Source organism: Capra hircus, chromosome 10, assembly GCF_001704415.2.
Source record: "Capra hircus breed San Clemente chromosome 10, ASM170441v1, whole genome shotgun sequence".
Taxonomy (NCBI): Eukaryota; Metazoa; Chordata; class Mammalia; order Artiodactyla; family Bovidae; genus Capra; species Capra hircus.
The window spans coordinates 67,620,450-67,647,247 of record NC_030817.1 but is presented as its reverse complement, the minus strand read 5'-3'; the positions used below and the strand labels follow the sequence as shown (position 1 = coordinate 67,647,247).

The following is a 26,798-nucleotide window of genomic DNA, read 5'->3' as shown; positions in this document are numbered from 1 at the left end:
GAACTCATATATATGGAATTTAGAATGATGGTAATGATAATCCTGTATGTGAGACAGCAAAAGAGACACAGATGTATAGAACAGTCTTCTGGACTCTGTGGGAAAGGGCAAGGGTGGGATGATTTGGGAGAATGGCACTGAATCATGTATATGTGAAACGAATCACCTGTCCAGGTTCGATGCATGATACAGGATGCTCGGGGCTGGTGCACTGGGATGACCAGGGATGGGGAGGGAGGTGGGAGGTGGGTTTCAGGATGGGGACATGTGTACGCCTGTGGCAGATTCATGTCAATGTATGGCAAAACCAATACAATATTGTAAAGTAAAAAAAAAAAAGAAATTCGCCTCCTATAAAAGGCTAGTCATCAAAAACATCTAATTAAATCTGAAGAACAAGGAATACAATAATAACATCTCTTCGTTCTGGTGAATTGGTCAAGTGTGAACTAATCCAGACAGACAATAGCAAGAATGAAAAACAATAGACACTTGGCTTACCCAAAAGTGTCTTTGATCCCATTTCCTTTTATACTGACCCTACTTTTACATCTTATCTGCTCTGCACACAACAAACACTGCCAATACATGATAATCAACTAAGAATTCAAAATCTAAAAACTGAAACTTTGAAATAATAATATTTAAAGCAATGACTGTCTCTGGCTGTAGCTTCTAAGCCTCTAGTAACTCCAGCTTTCAGCTCATGAAGGCTATGAAGATTCCATGTTAGAATATCAGTATTCATGTAAATGTCTCAGGGTCTAAAGTAGTGACGTGACTCCAGAGATACAACTGTGAACCCCATGTTGTTGTTGCTGTTCAGTCGCTCAGTCACGTCTGACTCTCTGCAAACCACATGGACTGTAGCACACCAGGCCTCCCTGTACCTCACCATTTCCTGGAGCTTGCTCAAACTCATGTCCATTGAGTCTGTGATGCCATCCAACCATCTCTTCTTCTGTCATCCCCTTCTCCCCCTGCCTTCAATCTTTCCCAGCATCAGGGTCTTGTCTGAGTCAGGTCTTCACATCAGGTGACCAAAGTATTGGAGCTTCAGCTTCAGCAGCAGTCCTTCCAATGAATATTCAGGGTTGTTTCCTTTAGGATTGACTTAACCATATAGACCTTCCATAGGCTTTAAAAATTAAATATATTTGATAGCTCAAATTTGTGAAGAAAGGCCAGATGAAAACAAACGTCTTACCCTCCAGGGCCAAAAGCTCACTCAGTAGTGAACCCTGTGACCAAAAAGGCTGATGTTAAAAGGCTACTACCATGGATTCCCTTACAGAGAGGCCTGACTTAAAGTCCTTGCTCCAGAGTCAAGCACAGCAAGTGTGGCCTCTTACAAATGCCTCAGTGGAGAAATCAGCATTTAACTCCTGCATTCTAGAATACAGATTTTGATCACTGTTGTTCAGTCGCTAAGTCGTGTCCAATTCTTTGCAACCCCACTGACTGCAGCACACCAGGCTCCTCTGTTCTCCACTATCTCCTGGAGTTGGCTCATATTCATGTCCATCGAGTCAGCAATGCTATTTAACCATCTCATCTTCTGCTGCCCCCTCCTCCTTTTGCCTTCAATCTTTCCCTACTGAACATCAAAGGAAACCATCAACAAAATGAAAGGACAACCTACAGACTGGGGGAACATATTTGCCAACAATGTGACCAACAAGGGCTTAATTTCCAAAATGTACAAACAGCTCATACAATCCAATAGCAAAAAACCAAACAACCCAAAGAAAAAATTAACAGAAGACCTAAACAGACATGTCTCCGAAAAAGACATACAGATGGCCAATAGGCATATGAATAGATGCTCCATTACATCACTAATTACTAGAGAAATGCAATTGAAAACCATAATGAGGTATCACCTCACACCATTCAGAATGGCCATCATCAGAAAGTCTACAAATAATGAACGCAGGAGAAGGTGTGGAGAAAAAGGCACTCTCCTACACTGTTGGTGGGGATGCAAATTGGGGCAGCCACTATGGGGAACAATAGGGAGCTTCCTTTAAAACTAAAAATAGAACTAACACATGACCCCACAATCCCACTTCTGGAAGCCCTACTCAGAGCCAGTCTAATGCCCAAGCAACACTATTTGACCAATTTAGATGATGTACTTAAAGGATTTAAAATGTGTTCTGCCAAAACACACCAACTCTTCCCAATCACTAAAACATTCATCACTAAGAAGGTTAAAATAAGTTATATGATTCACAGTACTTCTTCAGAAAAAGAAAAAGAAAAGAAGGAAGCAGAGGAGGCAGATCACAATATACAGTTGATCCCTGAACAATGTAAGTTTAAATTGCACAGGTTCACTTATACACAAATTTTTCTCAATAAATGTGTACTACAGTACCACACAATCCTTGATTGGTTGAATCCACAGACTTAAATTGAAGAAACTAGGGAAACCACTAGAACATTCAGGTATGACCTAAATCAAATCCCTTATGATTATATAGTGGAAGTGAGAAATAGATTTAAGGGACTAGACATGATAGAGTGCCTGATGAACTATGGATGGAGGTTCGCAACACTGTACAGGAGACAGGGATCAAGACCATCCCCAAGAAAAAGAAAAAAAGAAAAAAGGCAAAATGGCTGTCTGAGGAGGCCTTAAAAATAGCTGTGAAGAGAAGAAAAGTGAAAAAGCAAAGGAGAAAAGGAAAGATATAAGCATCTGAAAATTCCAAAAATAGATAAGGAGAGATAAGAAAGCCTTCCTCAGTGATCAGTGCAAAGAAATAGAGGGAAACAACAGAATGGGAAACACTAAAGATCTCTTCAAGAAAATTAGACAAGGGAACATTTCATGCAAAGATGGGCTCAGTAAAGGACAGAAATGGTATGGACCTAACAGAAGAAGAAGATATGAAGAAGAGGTGGCAAGAATACACAGAAGAACTGTACAAAAAAGATCTTTGCAACCCAGATAATCACGATGGTGTGATCACTCATCTAGAGCCAGACATCCTGGAATGTGAAGTCAAGCAGGCCTTAGGAAGCATCACTACGAACAAAGCTAGTGGAGGTGATGGAATTCCAGTTGAGCTATTTCAAATCCTAAAAGATGATGCTGTCAAAGTGCTGCATTCAATATGCCAGCAAATTTGGAAAACTCAGCAGTGGCCATAGGACTGGAAAAGGTCAGTTTTCATTCCAATCCCAAAGAATGCTCAAACTACGCAATTGCCTTCGTCTCACACGCTAGTAAAGTAATGCTCAAAATTCTCCAAGCCAGGCTTCAGCATACATGAACCGTGAACTTCCAGATGTTCAAGCTGGTTTTAGAAAAGGCAGATGAACCAGAAATCAAATTGCCAACATCCGCTGGATCATCAAAATAGCAAGAGAATTCCAGAAAAACATCTATTTCTGCTTTATTGACTATGCCAAAACCTTTGACTGTGTGGATCACAATAAACTGTACAAAATTCTGAAAGAGATGGGAATACCAGACCACCTGACCTGCCTCTTGAGAAACCTGTATGCAGGTCAGGAAGCAGAACTGGACATGGAACAACAGACTGGTTCCAAATAGGAAAAGGAGTACGTCAAGGCTGTATATTGTCACCCTGCTTATTTAACTTCTATGCAGAGTACATCATGAGAAACGCTGGCTGGAAGAAGCACAAGCTGGAATCAAGATTGCCAGGAGAAATATCAATAACCTCAGATATGCAGATGACACCACCCTTATGGCAGAAAGTGAAGAACTAAAAAGCCTCTTGATGAAAGTGAAAGAGGAGGGTGAAAAAGTTGGCTTAAAGCTCAACATTCAGAAAACGAAGATCATGGCATCTGGTCCCATCACTTCATGGGAAATAGAAGAGGAAACAGTGGAAACAGTGACTGACTTTATTTTGGGGGGCTCTAAAATCACTGCAGATGGTGATTGCAGCCATGAAATTAAAAGACGCTTACTCCTTGGAAGGAAAGTTAAGGCCAACCTAGACAGCATATTAAAAAGCAGAGACATTATTTTGCCAACAAAGGTCTGTCTAGTCAAGGCTATGGTTTTTCCAGTGGTCATGTATGGATGTGAGAGTTGGACTGTGAAGAAAGCTGAGTGCTGAAGAATTGATGCTTTTGAACTGTGGTGTTGGAGAAGACTCTTGAGAGTCCCTTGGACTGCAAGGAGATCCAACCAGTCCATTCTAAAAGAGATCAGCCCTCAGTGTTCTTTGGAAGGACTGATGTTGAAGCTGAAACTCCAATACTTTGGCCACCTGATGCGAAGAGCTGACTCATTTGAAAAGACCCTGATGCTGGGAAAGATTGAGGGCAGGAGAAGGGGACAACAGAGGATGAAATGATTGGATGGCATCACCAACTCAATGGACATGAGTTTGACTGAACTCCGGGAGTTGGTGATGGACAGGGAGGCCTGGCATGCTGCAGTTCATGGGGTCGCAAAGAGTTGGACATGACTGAGTGACTGAACTGACTCATGGATGTAGAACCACAGAGACAGCAGACCAACAATACACTTATACTTGGATTTTCAACTGCACGGGAGCCAGTGCTCCTAAACACCACATGTTCAAGGATCAACTGCTACATACACACAAGGGGAGTAGAAACGCATGCACAGAATTAACTAGCTGGTCTCATAAAGCAGCATTGTGAGAGAATAGGAAAAGGACAAATCAGTAACAGATTTTTACAAAAGGTTGCAGAGGCCTGAGTGAGACACCTCACGGGACGTTCTCACACAACTAGGGGACTGTGAGCATAAACTGGGTGTCTAGAGACATCCAAGAGGCTCAGCCATTAAAGGCAAAGACATGCTTAGTCTACTTCCTGATTTTTCACTCCCCTGTCTCCTCATCTTTGAGCAGACACAAACCCTAGAAGACTCTGAAACATACTCAAATTCACCATAGTTTCATATTGTCCTACCTTACATGATGGTTTCTCCTAAAGAACAATTAAACTCACAAAGAAAAAGAAAAGATAACTGAATTGGGAATTTTATTTAACCCAAATATTCTATGACTCTTAGATTTAAAAAAAGATGAATCAGTTTTACTCACCAACAGTTTCTTCTGATGCAGCAGTCAAAGCTAGAAACTTTTTTGTATTTTCCATCTCCTCATTACTTTGCAAAACTTCACCATTTTTTGCAGACTAATAAAAGAGAATAAAAGCTTAAACATGGGGAAAGAAAGCAACTGTATTCATTGATATTTTTTAATTCTAAGATGGTTTCCAATTCTGTTCATAAATACAGGTCATTTTTACTCCTTTAATTAGGAAATCTGTTCATGTTTCCCATTCCCTCAAAATTCTGTCAATGAGTATTCCCAGTTAAGAGTTGGAATATGTTTATCTCTATACGATAATTACCTTGCTTTAAGTTTCTGTTTAATAATAAGCAAGTTTCATACATTTCAAAATTGGTATTATTATAATTCTAGTTATAATTCATATTTCCAAGCAAGTAAAAATTTGCTTTGAGATTCAACAGAGGTAAGTGATAGACTAACTTTTCCTGCTAAAATTTATTTCTCTAGCTTAAAGCACTGCATTTTATATACTTACTTTTCCATCCCATTGGTCTTCCTGGGAACCTTGTAAAAATGTATTCTTAACTACTTTACTGTTAATTCACATCATTGCCTGGGAAATTTCCTTGGAAGTTAGTCAACTAATCAAGGAAGAATTTATCAAAAACAATTCATCTGTTGTTATAATGTTCCTTATCTTAAAAGTGCAACGGCTGTACACAAGTCAGTGCCAACATCTGGTCAACTTCCACCCCTCAACACTACAGAGAATATAAGGTCCAAGAAGGCCAAGGAGAGTTAATCAAGCATTAGAAATGCACTAAAACAGAAGTATATAGAGCATGGTCACAGATCACAAGCATCTTACAGCTTCCCAGAGAGATCTTGACCAGCATGTGAAACAGTCAACTCCTCACTTGTCTGTCACAAAAGTTTACTCAAATAATAATGGTAACCAGGGAGTTAGATTTTTTTGTTTTGTGTACTTATCTCCAAACTGCAAGCTTGCTGAAGAAAAAGCTGACATATATAGCTGATGAACGTAGGCACCAAATTCCTTTCTATTCCAGATATGGAGGAACCCAGGCACCCAGGCCAGATACTGGAGAGAGAAATCTATTTTGCTGTCTGTCCACTGGTGAGAGAAGCCTATTTTGTTGTCTGGGGAATGAAGATGCTCAGGGCAGTGCCCGAAATCTGGAATCCGGCAAAATCACCTTCTCCAGTTCCAGAAAACTCTCTCTCACTGCTCCCTCACCCCATACACACATGTAAACACTACTGCCCTACCTGCACAAAATAAATTAAGGAAGACCACTCTAACACTACCAGAGGCCATGCTCTTCCTACTTATTAGAGGAAGTTGCTTCTCACATGTCAGCATAAGATTATACAATTCTTACCTTAAGTTCCTCCCACAGCTTTATTCTCATTTCTAGACCTTGCTTCTTAATTTCTTTTTCTCTGTATTGTCTCTTCACCAATATCTTGTCAAGCCTCTTCATCTTCCGAATAGCATCCTGAAGTTGAAAATCTAATTCTTTTAATTCAAATTCATCTGCATTATGTTGAAAGTAGGAACGAGCATGAAGTTTATTAAAATCAGAAGGCTTTTTTTTCTTGTTTTATTTTTACTATTTGTTCTTTCATTCAACAGATGTTTATGGTTGGTGTAATAACTAACATTGGTGTCGTGAATCTTGGTTTGGAAAAAAGTGAAAGTGTTAGTCACTCAGTCGTGTCCAACACTTTGCCACCCTATGGACTGTGGCCTTCCAGGCTCCTCTGTGCATGACATTTTCCAGGTAAGAATACTGGAATTAGTAGCCATTCCATTCTCCAGGGGTTCTTCCCAACCCAGGGATCAAATCTGGGCCTTCTGCTTTGCAGGTGGATTCTTTACCATCTGAGCCATCAGGGAAGCCTGCTTTCGCTTTTTTTTTTTTTTTTTTTTTTCATATAATTATCTAACAATCCTGTGAAATAGACATTTAGTTCTCTTTTACAGCTGAGATAACTTAATCCTTTCAAATAGCTAATAAATTATAGCACTGAATTCAGAAGTGGGTCTCATATGATTTTTAACCCCAAATTCTTTCTCCTTCATTCTGCTATACTTTCAATATTCATAGTTAACAAAGAATAAGACAAAGACCCTATCCTGAAATTGCTTCAGACTAACTGAAAGAGAAGTCACTTACACAAATAGCTATAGTAAAGTATAGCATGTCAGAGACACAGAGTAATTCCACCATGTTAGAAACAAATTCAGAAAAGTACACCATGTAACTAAACACCTTTTATCTACACCCCTTCCTGTTATTTTCCTGAAACACCTTAAAGTAAAAGTGAAAGTTGCTCCATCATGTCTGACTCTTTGCAAACCCATGGACTATACAGTCCATGGAATTCTCCAGGCCAGAATACTGAAGTTGGTAGCCTTTCCCTTCTCCAGGGGATCTTCCCAACCCAGGGACCAAACCCAGGTCTCCCACATTGCAGGCGGATTCTTTACCAGGGAAGCCCAAAACACTCTAAAATGTTCTTTAATTATGGATAATTGATAGTTAGGAACTATTTAGAACTTCTGATATTTAAGTTTTCACTTATGACTATGATTAATAATATTAATAATTATTATTATGATTAATGGTCATATTAATAATAGCAACTAATGCCTCAGACAGTAAAGAATCCATCTGCAAAGCAGGAGACCCCAGTTCAATCCCTGGGTCAGGAAGATCCCCTGGAGAAAGGAATGCCTATCCACTTAGTATTCTTGCCTGGAAAATCCCATGGACAGAGGAGCCTAGCGGGCTACAGTCCATGGGGTCACAAAGAGTCAGACATGACTGAGAGACTAATACTATCACTACTACTAACATTTATACATTTACCTGATAGGCACAGTGTTAAATGCTTAATTTACATTCATTATTTTGTGTAATCCTCACCATAAACCAGCAAGACGGAATAATCATTGCCCCTATTTTACAAATTAGTAAACTGAGGCTAATTTGTAACTGAGTTAAATATATGTCCAAGATCTATCATCTTATAACTAGTAAAAGGCAGAGTCAGTCTCTGCCCAGATCTGTGTTGACTTCAGAGCTAAAGCTCTTTACCATCAGGAGATAATTCCTCTGTAAAGTCTGATGAAAGATGATAACCTGGCAATGAGCATAGGTGTTCAAGTCCTGAAGTCTCAGTTACCCCAGCTTAGATCATCAGAAATGTCATATTATGCAAAAGCCAAGTTTTGCAACTTTTGAAAATACAAAGAGTCCAATGGTGTTTCCCTATAATGTATATCATTTTCTCTTAAAGGAAAAGGAGATATGTTTAGAGGGAAGAAGCTTACCCAAAAAGAATACTGATCTTACTAATAAGGAGGCTCTACAAATTGTATTGCTCATGTACGTCAAACGCAAAAGCCTCTAGTTCTAATTCCAACTGGCAGCCCTAGCATTCGCAAGCTCCATGTATACAGGTGGTTTATCCAGCAGGCATTTTGAAGTTAACTCTTGCTACACAGAAACAATATAATATTATGTAATATAAACATTACAATGTAAATGGGGCCACTAGCTAGTCTCAACTCTAATACCTCGTTTCCTAATAACTCTAATCCTGAGTCACCTGGTCTGAGAGCGGATCTCACCCCAGACACAATTTAAATCAGTTCTCAAAGTTTATGAGCTTGTTACTGAACCTAAACTCATTCTGCTCACCGCATGACAGGCCAATAAATCAGAAAACGAGCTGTTGGGACAAGAAATGACAACTTGAGTCAAAAAACTAGCAGACTGAGATGTCAGATTAGCATCTCAAAAAAACATCTCCCCGTCAGTCCAAACCTGGGCTCTTTTTAGTATACAGCAGGGGGAGGAGGAGGGACCCACTGTGGCACCAACCAATGGCTGAGCAGGGCTACTAATGGTTGCTGATTGACGGTTGCTCACTAACAGTCACTTGCTTGGGGGAGGGGCCCACTGTGGCACCAACCAATGACTGGGTGGGGCCACTATGGCTGGTGTCTGCCTCGCTGCTACTGTACCCCAAGCAGAAAGGTACAACTGCAGAAAGCAGCCAGGTCTGAACTAGCACCCGGCTGGTCAGCAACATCATTCTTCAACCCACAGTGCAAGGTGTGCCGGTGGCAGAGACCATTGTGGCCATGTGGAGGTGGCTGACACGCCCATCAACCAGAACCACTGTCTGAGGCAGTGGGCACTGTGAGCACAGCCCTTTGCTGGCCATACCAGCCAGCCGGTGACCCCCAAGACAGCCTCAGAGCTGGTGCCCCTGGAGTGGAGCTCCCACCTGGCTGCTTGTGCAGCGGGAGCCAGCCAGCCTGGTGGGCTTAGTCAAGGCCTGAGTGGAGACGGGCAGCTGAGCAGCCCCTGCCTCGAAGGAGCCCACAGGCCGGTGCCAGAGAAGGAAGAGCCCATCACGCCTCAGGTTCAGGCTGGGGAGGCCACCACTACAAGCTCAGCTTTCCTTTATAGTTTATAAATTAGGGAGAACCCAAAGTAACTTTTGTTTATGGGTTATGTCTATGGATAATTACCATATTAGAAATCAAAATTGAAGAATATTATAAATATATATTTATTCATTTTGAAATAATAAACATGGCATTACTTATTACATTTTAACACAAATATAACACTTTTATGACAAATACCTATATTTTCCCAAAAAATTGTTAAGAATAGTGATATTTTCAATCTTTAGTATCTGGATTAATAGAAGACAGCCAGATTCGCATACCTGCTTCAAAGTCAATCTATGGTAATCTGTTGCTTCAGTTAAAAGTATATGAAGAAAATTTGGCCTTACACAGTAGTTGGAAAGGGGAGGAGAAATACCCTTTTCAAATAATGGTGGATATTCTTCTTTAATACTAATATCAGAACTGGACAAGAGGTAGTTTCTTAAAGGTTAGCTATAATGTGAAATCTGTAACCCTAGTTATTCCATAAATCCATGGATCTATTTTTCATGTTAAATGGATCTTTTATCCTGCATTGGTTATTTGGAAAACAGTGGTTCACTGAATTACGCAAACCTTCAAAATATTAACACATTTCAATATACAATATCAACAAATCACATTTGTTAATATTGCCACTGATTTTTATCAGAAAAATCTAAGTACTAGGAAGTTGTAAAGCTCATACTGACATACACAAATTTTCTAAGATTCTAAGTTTTTACTTGAAAGCTCAAATTTTATCATTGACAAAAAATACTGTCCATTGTTTTCCTGAATCAACAGGTCCATTTCAATTTTTACAAAAACGTCTGGCAAATACTTAAGCCTGAACGATAGTGGTTTGTCTGCCACTTATTCTTTCAAGTGAAAATGGAGTCCCATTAAAAAATGACCAGTTCAACTCTCCAATTACCACACAAACACTTTTCCTCAACAAACGTTTTTCCTCAACACAAGCTTTACACTTTGGCATACAGCCGAATTGCTTTATATGTACCTCCCAATTTACCACATAGGATATAAAAAAGATGTGTACTCAAAGGTCAAGATTAATTAGAATTTTAAAATTTTAATGCTCCATCAAGAACATTCTTGAGTAACATCGGCTGTGTCTTTCTTCTGCCTATGCCAGGCCTTAAATAACACAATGACTATTAGTACAGTTTGATGCCATTCATTGTCCTGATTCATGTCAAAGCACCAGCAATTTTACCCACCATTGCTTTTGTACCATCAGTGAAACCATTCAGTGGGCAAAAAAGCAAAGAGAATAATTTCAGTATTATAATGAATTATATTACTGACATATCAGTATTACAATGAAACTAGTTTTTATGCAGAGTTCCTAAAAGGGCCTCAGAGCCCAGGGCTCTGCAGCCCATGTTTTGAGAATTGCTGTTCTAATTCACTATGACCAGTATTAATAACCATGAGAAAAAAGGAGTTTTTTGAAATCCAGAAGTTATTAAAATCAAATGAGATTATCCCTTAAAAGGCATTTATATATTACAGGATACATTTTATCATACAATTTTCAAAAAGATCAATTAAAAGATCATGTCATAAAATACAAAAATACTCCCTACTTGATTAAAATGATTATAGTAACAATTTTATTATATGACATATTTTATTATATTTCTACACGTACTTAAGAACTCAATATTCTTGTAAATAAAAACTTGCTGATTTGCTTGCTCACAAAAAAAATGTATATTATTTCTACATAATAAAAAATAAATAATAAAAAACATATGTAATTCTAATATTTTAACTATAGCATCTGTAATTATCATTAGCTAATTACCAAGTAATTATCCTACCTGAACATTCAGGGACTATCTGATGTTGACCCAAGTTTGAATCTTCATCTGACCCCTCTTCAGGCAATTTTATTTTCTCAGAGTAGCTTTCCCCTTTATTATCATTACTGTTTCTACTTTTCTCTGCATTATTGCTTTCTGAGTGGGCTTCTTTATCAGAGTTCAAATTGACTGCAGTATCAACCTAAAAATTATTTCCAAAGAAATAGTTTTCAAAAATAATGTTTTTTATTTTAAATTTCTAGACTATTTTAACTCAAATATAAGTATTTATGTAAGGACATGCATCATACAGAAGTGTTAAATTATTCTATAACACTTGATAAAATACAATTTACATACACAATTGAATTTAATAACATTTGCACCAAAGTAATATGCACCACTCTTCAGCAATTTCTACCAATAATAGAGAAGAATCAGTCCCAAAGAGAATCTCTCTCTGTCAAGCTCTGAGGATGAGGCATGATGGTCCCTGCTGCCTGAGCTTACTCTCAGATGGAGAATCAAGGATCTAGAGCAGGGCTAATCAACATAGTAGTCACTGGAGTCACTGGTCACATGTGGCTATTGAACAGCTGCAAAGTGAATAGTCTGAATCACAGTGTGCTTCTAATGGAGTTCTTCAAATCAGAACCATGTGCTTTGGTTAATCATTTACTCTTTTACTAGTCACAGCTTTTCTATTTCATTTTCGTATCTCTTTCCATTTTAGCAAAGTTCATTTGCTAAAAACTGGTGAAGACACCAGTTTGGTGCAGCTGTGTTTTCCTGAGAGAGGACAGGAAAAGACATCCATGGCTGCACGAACCAAAAACAGGGATCACAGGGCTTGAAGGCTGTGCTTGGCAGTAAAAGTCACCTTGGAAATTAACAGAGCCCACAAGAGAGGCAAAACCTCAGGGAGAGTGGAGACATACCTTTCCCCTCCAACGGAGGGAATCTCTGCTCCAGCCCTGAAGGACTCAGCCCTTGGAGGCTTTTATGCTCATGGTCTACACTCCATCACTGCAATCTGGGTCCCCTTGTGAATCTCCAGGACAGAAGGCAGGTGGTGCTGAGAATGAAACTGCCAGGGTTTAACTGCTTACACACTGCACAAGCATCTCTCTTCACCTGAACTAGGACATAAGCCCCAGGAGAACTGAGCTGAGTCCGTACTATACAAATCATAACTGACATTTACTGAGGAAATACTACTGGCCAGGTCCTGTGCTGACTGCTTTACACACACTGCCTCTCACATCTCAAAATGACCCTCTGGGATAGGTTTTACTGCCCCAGTTTAACAGAGAAGAAAACAGGTACATTATGGACTGAAACTAGTAGAAACCTAATTTATAATAAGCAAAACAATGCTTACTTTATGTGATGTGGGAAGTGTTAAAGAGGGTTCCCTGTTCAAAACTATTCTTCTGTGAAAGGCCAGGTAAAACTTAAAATTCCATAATATCTAGTTAATTCTTAAAGCTGCATAGTTTTCTGAAAATGCTGAAATTGCTAGAAGTCACACAAGCCCTGTCAGTAATTTATATCTTGGCATAAATGAATCAAGCTGATCTTTCCCTGAGAATGGGTTTTTATTCAGGGGTAACTGGAAAACTCAGCAGTAGCCACAGGACTGGAAAAGGTCAGTCTTCATTCCAATCCCAAAGAAAGGCAATGCCAAAGAATGCTCAAACTACCACACAATTGCACTCATCTCACACACTAGGAAAGTAATGCTCAAAATTCTCCAAGCCAGGCTTCAGCAATACGTGAACCATGAACTTCCTGATGTTCAAGCTGGTTTTAGAAAAGGCAGAGGAACCAGAGATCAAATTGCCAACATCTGATGGATCATCGAAAAAGCAAGAGTTCCAGAAAAACATTTATTTCTGCTTTATTGACTATGCCAAAGCCTTTGACTGTGTGGATCACAATAAACTGTGGAAAATTCTGAAAGAGATGGGAATACCAGACCACCTGACCCACCTCTTGAGAAACCTACATGCAGGTCAGGAAGCAACAGTTAGAACTGGACATGGAACAACAGACTGGTTCCAAATAGGAAAAGGAATATGTCAAGGCTGTATATTGTCACCTTGCTTATTTAACTTCTATGCAGAGTACGTCATGAGAAACACTGGGCTGGAAGAAGCACAAGCTGGAATCAAGATTGCCGGAAGAAATATCAATAACCTCAGATATGCAGATGACACCACCCTTATGGCAGAAAGTGAAGAGGAACTAAAAAGCCTCTTGATGAAAGTGAAAGAGGAGAGTGAAAATGTTGGCTTAAAGCTCAACATTCAGAAAACGAAGATCATGGCATCTGGTCCTATCACTTCACGGGAAATAGATGGGAAAACAGTAGAAACAGTGTCAGACTTAATTTTTTGGGCTCCAAAAGGTGACTGCAGCCATGAAATTAAAAGACGCTTACTCCTTGGAAGAAAAGTTATGACCAACCTAGATAGCATATTCAAAAGCAGAGACATTACTTTGCCAACAAAGGTCCATCTAGTCAAAACTATGGTTTTTCCAGTGGTCATGTATGGATGTGAGAGTTGGACTGTGAAGAAGGCTGAGCACCAAAGAATTGATGCTTTTGAACTGTGTTGTTGGAGAAGACTCTTGAGAGTCCCTTGAACTGCAAGGAGATCCAACAGTCCATTTTAAAGGAGATCAGCCCTGGGTGTTCTCTGGAAGAAATGATGCTAAAGATGAAACTCCAGTACTTTGGCCACCTCATGCGAAGAGATGACTCATTGGAAAAGACTCTGATGCTGGGAGGGATTCGGGGCAGGAGGGGAAGGGGATGACAGAGGATGAGATGGCTGGATGGCATCACTGACTCGATGGATGTGAACCTGGGTGAACTCCGGGAGTTGGTGATGGACAGGGAGGCCTGGCGTGCTGCGATTCATGGGGTCGCAAAGAGTCAGACACGACTGAGCAACTGAACTGAACTGAACTGAACTGAACTGAAGAAAGAATCCAAATAACACAAAAAGAATAAGATATTCTTTTTAAGAATTCTCCAGGCCAGAAAACTGAAGTGGGTAGCCTTTTCCTTCAGGGGATCTTCCCAACCCAGGTCTCCCACATTGCAGGTAGATTCTTTATCAGCTGAGCCACAAGAGAAACCCAGAAATATTGGCGTGGGTAGCCTATCCCACTCCAGTAGATCTTCCCAACCCAGGAATCGAACCAGGGTCTCCTGCATTGCAGGCAGATACTTTACCAACAGAGCTACCAGGGAATCCCTATCAGAATAAACAAAAGAACTTAAGATGTTATTATAAAAAGCTGATAAATAGTTCTAATGAGTCTGAAGAAAGAATCCAAATAACACAAAAAGATTAAGATACATCTGAAAATAAATGACAAAGAACTTCAAGAAATTAAAAATATATCATTAAGATTAAAAATTCAATGGACAGATTAAAGAACAGATTTGACATAGTATTAGAAAGAATTCCAAGAAATATATATTAAAATTCCCCAGCATGATGCACAGAGAAATAAAAGAAATTTTTAAAAAAAATTTTAAGAGACATAAAGAATAGAAGAGAAAGGTTCAACAGAAATTTTATTGGACTTCCAGGATGTCAAAATAGAAAAAAATAATGCAAGCAATATTCAAAACATATGAAAATACAGTGGCTAAGAATTTTTTTTAAAAAATAAATTAAAAACACATATTCTTACATTGAAGTAGTACTAGTCTTCAGAAAGTCAAGTTAAATAAGTCCATACCTAGGGGAGTAATAATAGATATCAAGACAAAGGGGAAAAAATAAAGTGGCCAGAGAAAAATATCTAAACTAGACAACCCACACTGGAATGAATATTGGGCTTAGAAAAGCCTTCTCACTGGCAACAAAAGAGGCAAGAATCTAAATGCAAAATATAAAACTATAAAACTTTCAGAAGAAAAAACAGGAAAAAAATCTTTGGGAACTTGGGTTAGACAAAGGATTCTTAGATACAACCAAAAAACACAATTCTCAAAAGAAAAAAGCATGATGAATTGCACTTAAAATGTTAAATGCTCTTTAAAAGACACAGTTAAAAGAAAGAAAAACCAAGCTACAGACTAGGAGAAAATATTTGCAAATCATATATCTGACAAAAGACTATTTACTTACTGTTGATTTTTCAGAGTTCTTTATGTATTCTAGATAGAGTCTTTTGAACATAAACTTTCCAAAAAAGATATGTGAATTGTAAATAAGCACATAAAAACACAACATTATTAGTCATCAGGGAAATTCCAGTTACACCCTCAATGAGAAACTACTTTATACTTATTGTATGTATGCAAATATTTACAGCAGCTTTATTCATAATCACCAAAATCTGCAAACTACTCAAATGTTCCTCACCTGGGGAATGAATAAGCAAACAGTGGTTTACCCACACAATAGAACACTACTAAGCAATTAAAAGATGTAAGTGAACAAGCATCAACATGGATGAGTCTCAAATACATTGTGCCAGCAAACAAAAGCCAGACTCAAAAGCTAACTTCATTCATATGACCTTCTGGAAAAGGAAAAACTATAGAGACAGAAAACAGATCCAGAGTTTTCAGGGATTAAGAGTAGGAGAGACTGTTTTTGACAGGCTAGCATTTTTGAGAGGTAATGATGGAACTGTTCTATATTGTGACTGTGATAATATCACTCCACACACATGCCAAACTCAGAATTAAACACCAAAAAAGAGTGAATTGCACAGTTTGTAAAATGTTTAAATTAGAAGCAAAGAATTCAATGAGATGCTATATAAATGGATGGGAAGATTACTATCATAAAGTTAGAAATTATCTCCAAATTAATCTATAAATTCAAAGCAATTTCAATCAAAACCTCAACAGTATTTTTCATAGAACTTGAAAACTGTTCTAAAATATAAAAACAACAAAAAGCCAAGTACAGCTAGGACAGTCCTAGAGAAAAATATGATGGGGAGACCGATCTCATCAGATATCAAGAATTATTACAATGCTGTAAGAGTTAACACACAGTGATGATGCAGGATTAGGTGAAACAAAACATAAGAGTTAAGCTAGAAACTGTATTTTACAAAGCTGCTTGCAGGCTGGATTCTGGATATGTGTTAGTTTCATCCAATTAGGTACATCGGCACAGAATTTATACCAGAGGAATAAGGTAGAAGCCATCTTGCTAAGCTCCTGATATGCAGCTGGTCTCTTTACTGACTGATCCACCAAGGAACCCCTATAATATGGACAAGAAATATCAAAGGCAGTCACCTCTGCATGTCTAGCCACCAGTTTTCTGGTTCTGAGAGATGTGTAGAATATCAGAGGCAGCAACAGCAGCAGCTTTCAGATCTCTGGATTTTGGATAAGGTGGTGTGACTGGGCTTCCCTGGTGGCTCAGGAGTATGGAATCTGCCTGCAATGCAGAAGACACAGGAGACCTGGGTTTGATCCTTGAGTAGGGCAGACCCCCTGGAGGAGGAAATGGAAAATCCCATGGACAGAGGAGCCTGACAGGCTACAGGCCATGGGGTCACAAAACAGTTGCACGTGACTGAGCATGCATGCACAGCGTGACCTGAGAAACAATGATCCAAGAAAAGTCCCTCCTGTGATTTCCTTTTCAGCTGGCCCTCAACTGATTTAGGAGCTGAATTTCTTGTATTCAATCTGGAATACATTCTGGGCTGGAAATGCCTAGAATGCTTTCTATTTCCAGCATTAAATCATGATAGACAATCCTCTAAGAGTTTCGTAATGCAGTCTAACCCATAAGACAAAAGAATAAGTGAGAAAGGAGTCATAAAACTGCAAAGCAAATTTTCACCATAAGCTTCAAAATTTTTGTTTCCCACAACCTTAAGACAAATAAACTGCCCCACATCACAGAGAGAAAAACAGATTCTTTAAAAAAAAAAAAACACATCGAATTAGATATTTTGAGAAAAGATAGAAAGACTAATAAAGGGAGTCACAGCCAGGTAATGTACCTACTAAATATATACCATGTGGTCTTGATCCAAACTCTGTTTTTTAAATTAATGAATCTTTTTCATAGTAAGTGTCAATGGTGGCATAGTAGATATTGGAATACAAAGCTCTCTTATGAAAGAAGAAAAGTTAACAAATGAGTATTATCAATGTACAACTATGAAAAAATAAGCCATACTCTATCCCCCCCACCAAAAGACGGGAAAGTAAAGAAGGAGAGTATTTTCACATTAAAAGATCTAAAGTAACAAACAAGAAATCTATGAGTGCTCCCAGAACACACCTTTTAAAGAGGAACATTAGAAGGGGATGTTAGCAACAGCTCTGGTTTACAAATTGCTAGAGATTGAAAGAAGTCATTTATATCATTTCTAAACAGCAAAGTACCTTGAAGGATGCTGGTTCTGGTGAGAGCACCTCCAAAGAAGCATTTGAACTTTGGCTCCCAGGACGTGTCCTTGAATTTGAGGCTGGTTTTGAAATTCCATCTAAGTTTCCCTTTATAATATCCATTGATATCCTAAAACAAAATTTTAAGCAAGCTGTGACTTGTATGTTTAAATGTTTCATCACTGTTAACATTCAGTTAACTCAGAGCCTTTATTACAAGGATTATGTTGCTACCAAACTCACAGGACCCTAACTTCATCAAAAGATGTCTATGTCCACAGATCATTACATTTTACATCACTGTAAGTGGAAAAAAGCATGCTGCCCAGGATGTTAGATTCTGAAAGTGGCTAAAAAAGTGCAGAAGTGAATGCCATTCAGCGGCTTTCTGCATCTCCAACAGAAACACTTACTATGTCCTAGGCCTTAGAAGACCCTTTTAGAGAACCACACCTCTCAGCCAAGACTCATGCTTCATAGTAATAATTTCCCAAGGCCTCTACTTGCTTTTGGTTTTGCTTTCCTTATTCTAGCTCAGCCTTCAGCCTGGGCTCCCTCTCAGCTCTGATTTCTCCTCTCTTCCTTGGTACGGAATCTTCATGGAGTACCTGTTGCTGCTGCTGCTGCTGCTGCTGATAATCACTCTTCTTTCAACCCTGCCCTTCTGAGACATGCAATTCCACTTCTGCCCTGAAGGAAGAGAGAACTGAACCTACTCTATCTACTAGAGGACAGACTTTCATTATCTGGATACACATTGCCAATCTCCTTAACTATTTTTCAGGTAACATCATCCAAAGGCCTTATACCAGTTTGGCTGCTCTGTTCCCAGGACTGTTTCCTAAAGCAGGAGATATTAGGCAGGGTGGTTTAATCTCATGAGAAAACTTGAGTATTGCCAGCACCTCGATCCTGCCAAACTGTGCCCTTGATTAGGACCATCCCAGATTTGTTCAGTAACGCTGGGGTGGCATACATGACAAATAAAATGGAAGAAACAGAGAGAATTTCAGAGTTTGCCTTCTCAATACTTAGCTTTACATATGTGTGACTGGATATCTTCCAACAAATCCTTTCCTAAATTCCTACTGGTTATGAATCAAACCATTTCTCTCATAAGAGAATAAAGGCAACTGCCTCTGGCCCAGCAAGTGAAACAATGTCCTTTTCTTACCCTACAAAATGACTCATCTATCTTTCTCTTTTTGAACAGGGAAGGCAGAGTCCAAGGAAGTTCCGGACACAGGAGGAAGCCCAAACATGAACAACCCCATGCTCCTCCAAGGCACACAGAGGGATAATATGATTTAGCTCCCAACCATTCAATGTACCGAGGCGTCAAGGACCAGTAGGTCAACTCTTTCCATCTCAGCAAATGAAAAAGGCATTGATCCCAACATTATTCAACTCTGTAAAAGGGTTTCTGGCTCACTCAGGAAGGCACTGACATTATTATTGTGGGATGACGGATCACTCTGGCCCGTCACATCACAATCAAAAAGCATAAGTCACTGAAAGGCCAAATGTCTTGTAATGCGCTAAGCAGCCTGTCAAGGGAGACTTATTGCAGTGCACAGAGGGAGCAATGAGATGGAAGCCTGTGCAGAGCCCATATAATACACATCAATAATGGGAGGGGCACAGCGAACCACCAATGGCACGATCAGCTAAGAGGCTCCAGAAATCTCTCAATTTGCTTTAGAAATAGGTCTGTTCTTTTATGTTTGCTCCTGAAAATCATAAATAAAACACACTTCCCAGGATGGGTAGGGATATAACTAACAATCTTATGATTTGGCCATCTAGAAAAAAGTATGGATAAAGGGCAGTGAATTAGGAACTTAGAGATGTATCTGAGCGTATTAGAAAACAATCTCAGTAGCCATAGAGAAATTCCACAAGAAAAATAAAGCACTGTACTAGAAAGCAAACAATCAAATGACAATTAAATACTTTTAATTATATAAGCACTGAATATTGATTTAACCAAATACTATGCCTTAATTATATTGAGTGTATGTGAGAAGGAGTATGTAAAAGGAAATGTATAAAAAATCTAATCTGTCAAAATAGGAAATCAAAGAGAATATCCAAAACTTGATAAATCTAAACAATAGTTAAACAAGCATAATGTTTACAAGTTCAAGATATTTGTCCCTGAAGGATGTGACTTTTTTCCATTGTAAATATTATAATGTAGTTTGACGTATTTTACCACATTACTTTATTAAAAGTTTTTTAAATTGCTTAATAAATAAATATAAAATATGAAATCTCCAAGGGGCTGGAAGGAAACATACATCTAATTTACATAATAATGAGGTTTTTTGTTGTTTAGTTGCTAAGTCCTGTTCAGACTCTTTTGAAACCCCATGGACTACAGCTGCCAGGTTCCTCTGTCCATGGGATTTCCCAGGCAAGAATCATGGGGTGGGTTGCTATTTTCTTCTCCAGGGGATCTTCCCCACCCAGGGATCAAACCCACATCTCCTACTTGGCAGGCAAATTCTTTACCACTGAGCCACCTGGGAAGCCACTTTACAAGTTCAGTGGTAAAGAATCCGCCTGCCAATGCAGGAGACACAGGTTCCATCCCTGGGTTGGGAAGATCCTCTGGAGGAGGAAACAGCAACCCACTCCAGTATTCTTGGCTGGAGAATCCCATGGACAGAGGAGACTGGTGGGCTACAAATTCATAGTGTTACTAAGAATCAGACTCAACTGAGCATGCACAAATACACCTGGGAAGCCCAAAAATGAGGTTAGTGACTTACCAAGCAGGACTTCAAGAGCATAAGTCAAAAAATAAGAGACTAATAGACGTGATCACATAACATTGACTGCTCTTGAGTATCGAAGCAAAAAGAAAAAAAAAACACTTTAAATTAAAAGATAGATGAGAAACTAGAGGAAATATATGCAATACAGATAACATACAAAAGATTAATACATTTACATATTTAAAGAGCTCTTATCAACAAGGAAAAGAAGCATTCCAATAGAAAATTGGCAAAGGGCATAGACAAGGAAGGAAGGCAGAAAGCAGGAAGGAAGGAAGTTGACATCCTGTTTAAAAAACAAGACCAATTTCTCTAATTAAAGACATATACAGAGAGGGACCTGAAAGATGATCACAAACCAAAGAAGTGACAGTGGTGGGTTCTGGATAAGTAGGTTCACGCATGTTCTTGTGTCTTCTTTTACCTTTTGCTTACCTCTACTTGCTGGTTTTCTAGTATCTTAAATTCATAATTAAAGAATTTATTTATTGTAGTAAATGTTCTGGAATAACCCTGAGCTAAACACTGCTGGCACATTTCTTTTCCATTTTTGCCTCGTATATTTTTTCAAAAAAATTGAATCCATGTATTTCTCACTTAACATTAAGTGATCAGCATTTTCTTATTCCATTAAAGATAGTTCTAAAATAGAATATTATTCAGTTCTTGATATTCCATTAAACAGAAGGATATATGACCAGATTCTAACTTGCAACAAATCACTATTCTTTAAGAGGTACAAAGTTTTCATAACATTCATTTCAAGTGAGATTAATTTAAACTTTTTCATATAGGCTTGTGAGAAATGCAACCACCATGAATGATTTAAAACCAAAATGGGGACACCGGGCCAATGTAATTTGATGTTTTGGGACGAATGAAAGAATCAAAAGAAAATTAATCCTCCTCTGTTTAGTTATAATGAATAGCCAGCCTTTTTAAAAAGGAGAATTACATTTATTTTCATGATTTTAATGTCTAAAACTATTTGTGGTGTTTTTTTTTTTACCTTCTATATTTATTATGTAAGAAATATTTGCCTATGAGAGGGGAAGAAAAGCACATAATATAGAACAATGTAAAAGTTTTTCAAGTTCAACTTACCCTCATCCCAAGAAACAACAGTTAATAGATTTTTGTAGGTCTTACTTATTTAGGCATATGCAAACTTTCCATCCTTTAACTACCTATTGCTACCCAACACAAACACACACAAATGGCACGGTGCTTCACAACTTGCTTTTTCACACTTAATGCATTTCAGAGACTTTTCTGTACCACCACATACAAATACATTTCATGCTTTCAAATCATGGCATAATACTCTATTGCATAGATGTAGCATTTTAAAAATCAGTTTCATTTAGCTTTTATATGGAAGATTTGCTATAAAAAGCAAAACAAAAATTTACTTAAAATTGATCACAGGCCTAAAAGAAAAACTCAAAACTATAAACTTTCTATAAAATATGTGTGATCGTGGGCTAGGCAAAGATGTCTTAGATACAACATCAGAAAGTGAAAAGAAAGGGAAGTTGCTCAGTCGTGTCCAACTCTGCAACCCCATGGACTGTAGCCCACCAGGCTTCTCCATCCGTGGAATTTTCCAGGCATGAGTACTACAGTGGGTTGCCATTTCCTTCTCCAGAGGATCTTCCCAACCCAGGGATTGAACCTGGGTCTCCCACATTGCAGGCAGACGCTTTACCATCTGAGCCACCAGGGAATCCCTTGGCGGACAACATCAGAAGTATGATTCATAAAAGAAAATACTGATAAACTGGAATGTATCAAAGTTTAAAAGTACCACTCTTCAAGTGACACAACTGAAAAGGAAAACAAAAGTCAAATATTGGAAGAAAATATTTGCAAAACACATAGCTGACAAAGGACTTACATCTTGAATATATGAAGAAGTATCAAGACTCAATAATAAGAAAGATTTGAGCAGACACAAGCTAGCACAGAAGATGGTCAACATCATTAAGCTATGGGAAAAATTCAAATTAAAACCATAATAAGATACTGCTACACATTCAAATGGTGAAAATTACTTTTTTAGAAACTAACAATACCAAGTGCCGACAAAATTGAAGCAACTGGAACTTTCATATATTGCTGATGAGAATACAAAATGGGATAGCAGTGTTGCATAAACCGCTTGCCACTTTCTTACAGCGTTCAACATACACTTACCTTACGACTCCACAATCTCACACTTGGATATTCACCCAAGGAATGAACATTTATAATCACACAAAAATCTGCATATAAAGGTTCATAGCTGGGTCATAAGGTAGTTCTATTTGCAATTTTTTAAGAAATCCCACTGCTGGGCATACACACCAAGGAAACCAGAATTGAAAGAGACACATGTACCCCAATGTTCATCACAGCACTGTTTATAATAGCCAGGACATGGAAACAACCTAGATGTCCATCAGCAGATGAATGGATAAGAAAGCTGTGGTACATATACACAATGGAGTATTACTCAGCCGTTAAAAAGAATTCATTTGAATCAGTTCTGATGAGATGGATGAAACTGGAGGCGATTATACAGAGTGAAGTAAGCCAGAAAGAAAAACACCAATACAGTATACTAACACATATATATGGAATTTAGGAAGATGGCAATGACGACCCTGTATGCAAGACAGAAAAAAGACACAGATGTGTATAACGGACTTTTGGACTCTGTGGGAGAGGGAGAGGGTGGGATGATTGGGGAGAATGGCATTCTAACATGTATACTATCATGTAAGAATTGAATTGCCAGTCTATGTCTGACGCAGGATACAGTATGCTTGGGGCTGGTGCAAGGGGATGACCCAGAGAGATGTTATGGGGAGGGGAGTGGGAGGGGGGTTCATGTTTGGGAACGCATGTAAGAATTAAAGATTTTAAAATTTAAAAAATAAAAAACTAAAAAAAAAAAAAAAAAAGGTTCATAGCAACTCCATTAACAACTTCCCCAAACTAGGAACAATCCAAATGTCCCTCAACTAGACAATGAGTAAGCAACTGTGGTACATCCATACAATGGAACACTGCTCGACAGCATAAGGAAACAAACTACTGATAGAAAACTTAGGCAAATCTCAACTATATGTTGCTAAGTTGAAAGAGGCCAGATTCAAAAGTCTCCATAGTATTTGTTTCCAATTATATGACTTCTAGAATAGAGAAAACTATAGGGACAGAAAATGGATGACTGTTACCAGGGCTGGGCATAGGGAAGGGTTAACTACATAAACTGGTATCAGGGGATTTCTGGGAGAATGATGCAAGTGTTTTGTATCTTGACTGTGATGGGTAATAACATAAACACAAACTGTAAGCGTCTGCCAAAGCTCACAGAACTGCAATATTAAAAGGGTAAATTTTACGGTATGTAAAGAATACCTCAATTTTAAGTTAACCTCTTTGTACAAATTTTTGCTTAGTTATGTTTATATGCCCAGAATATAAAACTGAATTGCTAAGTCAAAAAAAAATTGCAATACGACCCAGAAATCCCACTCCTGGGCATACACCCAGACAAAATTATAATTCAAAAGGATACATGCACCCCTATGCTCATAGCAGCACTATTTACAATAGCGAAGACAGGGAAACAACCTAAATCTGTCCATCAACAGATGAATGGATAGAGAAGAGGCAGGGAAAAAGTGAAACTGAAGTCACTCAGTCGTGTCTGACTCTCTGTGACCACATGGACTGTAGCCTATCAGGCTTTTCCACCCTTGGGATTTTCCAGGCAAGAGTACTGGAGTAGGTTACCATTTCCTTCTTCAAGGGATATTCCCGACCCAGGGATTGAACCCAGGTCTCCCGCGCTGCAGGCAGATGCTTTACCCTCTGAACCACCAGGGAAGCCCAAAGACATGGTACATATATACAATTATTTAGCCATTAAATACATTATTCAGCCATTAAAAAGGATGAAATGGCGCCATTTGCAGCAACACAGATAGACCTAGAGATTATCATACTAAGCAAAGTCAGTCAGAAAGAGAAAGACACCATATCACTTATTGAGGAATTTAGTACAACACGAACATACATAAAACAGAAACAGATTCACAGATATGGAGAACAGACTTGTGGTTGCCAAGGGGGAGGGGAAAGAGGAGAGGGGAGGAACAGGAGTTTGGGATTAGCAGAGGCAACCTATTAAAAATAGGATCAATAAACAACAATGTCCTACTGTATAGCCAGAGAACTATATTCAATATCCTGTGACAAACCATAATGGAAAAGAATATGAAAAAGAATATAAATATATATGTATGCATAACTGAGTCACTGCTATACAGAAGAAATTAACATTGTATATCAACTACACTTCAATAAATTTTTTTAAATTGTTGAGCCAAAGAACACTTGAATTTCAAATTTTGGTAAACTACCAAATTGTCCTACAACAGAACTGTACCAGATTACATTACTACCAACAGGGTATGCTGAGATGAAAGCGTCTGTTTCGCCAGCAGGGCCAATCTGATTATGTCAAAGATTTTCACCTTTGTCAAGCTGGTACGTGTCAAAAAGTATCTATGAGTTACATTTCTTTAATTACCAAAGAAATTGTCGCTAGTCAAATGTTTACTGCCCACCTTTTTTTTTTTCCCCCTGTGAAATATCTATTGGCATCCTTTGTCACTTATAGACTATTTTAAATGACTGGTAATTAATTTGTAACACAAGTTCTAGATCTTATGGGCTAGGACAGTGGGAGTCCTTGGTACTAGGTCTTACGGTCAGGAACGTTTGCTACAGTGTCCAGGAAATCCTGGCACAGCCTTCGAAGAAACTGAAGCTTCTCCGAGGTCGGACCCACCGCCCCCTCCCAGGACTCCAGGCCGGCCCCCTGCGGACACCCTCCCGCCCATCCCCAGCCCAGCAGCCAGATGGGACTACGCTCCACTCCTTCACTGGCTTGTAGTTCGGCGACAGAGCTCCGCTGCTAATCTGTGCGGTCCCTCACCTTCTGGGCGAAAACTAGTGTCCAGTCGTCAGAGCATTGACACAGCGTCACCCACTGTCCCCCGAAAGGGAGGGGTCTTTTCCCGCCACCGCAGTTTCTCTTTCTCTACAAGTGGAAGAAGCGGCTGGTCCTAAGCCCTCTTGCCTCTCGGAACGCCGTTCCCTTGGCAACCAGAAGCGGACGCTTCCAGTCTCGCGATAGGAGAAAAGGACAGTACCATCTAGGAACAAGACGTGGGAGCCCAAGAACGGCTGGGGTACAACCTGACGAAACCCTGAGACCTGGGGAATCTCTACTGTCTCCTCTGTCTTCTGGGCGGACAGTGGAGGGTGTGGAATGGTTTGTTTGTATTTAGGTTGGAGCCGGAACGAGGATGTATGGATGTTTGTATGCCTCTGTCCTCACTATTAATATGATGCTCTACAGGTTAGCTCATCCTCTCGGAGTTCAGTTTGCTTCTCCGTAAAATGGGGTAGTAATAATTGCTTCCTCACAACATTGTTGTGCGCTCAAAAACATAATGTTCTGTGAAGTTCTTAGTAAATGTTGGATGGCATGTAAATAAAAAATAGTAGTTTTGCCCAGATTGGACTACAATCCAAAGAAGGTAATAATTTCTATATGCACTTTCTTTCTTTTGTGGTTCTATAATTCTCAGAGCATGAAGACTATTTCCCTGGGTCCTCAAATTGACTTTTCTTCATCCTCAGTGCCATCAAATGTCTGCTTCTTCCAGTATAAGCAGCATTTTACAGTTTACAAGACATTTTCAATACATGGACCTTTTAGCCTCATTGTTAGGTGGTGAGGTATGTATTCTGTAAGTATTTTTCAGAAGATCAAATAGATAAAAGTGATGTGTGCAGACTAGGACAGTGGTGGTTGTAAAAACCTGACTCTAAATGTCATCCATATACTTCTAAACTCTGCATTTCTATCTCCAGCTCTGAAATCCACACGCTTATCTGACTAGGTGACATCGATGTAAGAAGGACCTCAAATTTAAGATGTCAAAAAACTGAACTTCTCCACGGCCCCTCCTCCACCTCACCTTCTTACCTATCTTACCTATCTTACCTAATCAATAACTGCATCCTGCCAGTCTCAGGCCCTCCTTGGGGCCTGAGATAATAATTGCTTCCTCAAGGTCCTCCTTGTTAGTGTTTCTACTCAAGAATTTCTTCCCAACATTTCTCAGAATCTTTATATGTTTTTCCAAATTAAAAGAAAGTCAGTTGAGAAATCAGGAAAATTGGACAGAGAGTTCTAATTCTCCTGCAAGAGTTAAACCTTAGGAATCA

At 38.9% G+C, this 26,798-nt stretch overlaps 1 protein-coding gene and 1 long non-coding RNA gene across 2 annotated transcripts in view; both read right to left on the bottom strand.

The window, feature by feature from the left end:
- The window catches only part of LOC102174745 (fibrous sheath-interacting protein 1), a 54,940-nt gene extending 48,314 nt beyond the window's left edge, over nt 1-6,626 (bottom strand). Inside the window, exons 1-2 of the mRNA XM_018053766.1 lie at nt 6,437-6,626; nt 5,061-5,154 (exon numbers count right to left, since the gene is read on the bottom strand). Of these exons, the coding sequence (XP_017909255.1) occupies nt 5,061-5,154; nt 6,437-6,538 (196 nt within the window). The 5' untranslated portion in view covers nt 6,539-6,626. The remainder of the gene's footprint in view (nt 1-5,060; nt 5,155-6,436) is intronic.
- LOC108636998 lies at nt 11,302-25,647 on the bottom strand. The gene is made up of 4 exons (XR_001918703.1): nt 25,498-25,647; nt 17,725-17,857; nt 16,618-16,762; nt 11,302-11,538 (listed from the first exon to the last, which is right to left on the bottom strand). It is a non-coding gene; the product is annotated as an uncharacterized LOC108636998 (long non-coding RNA).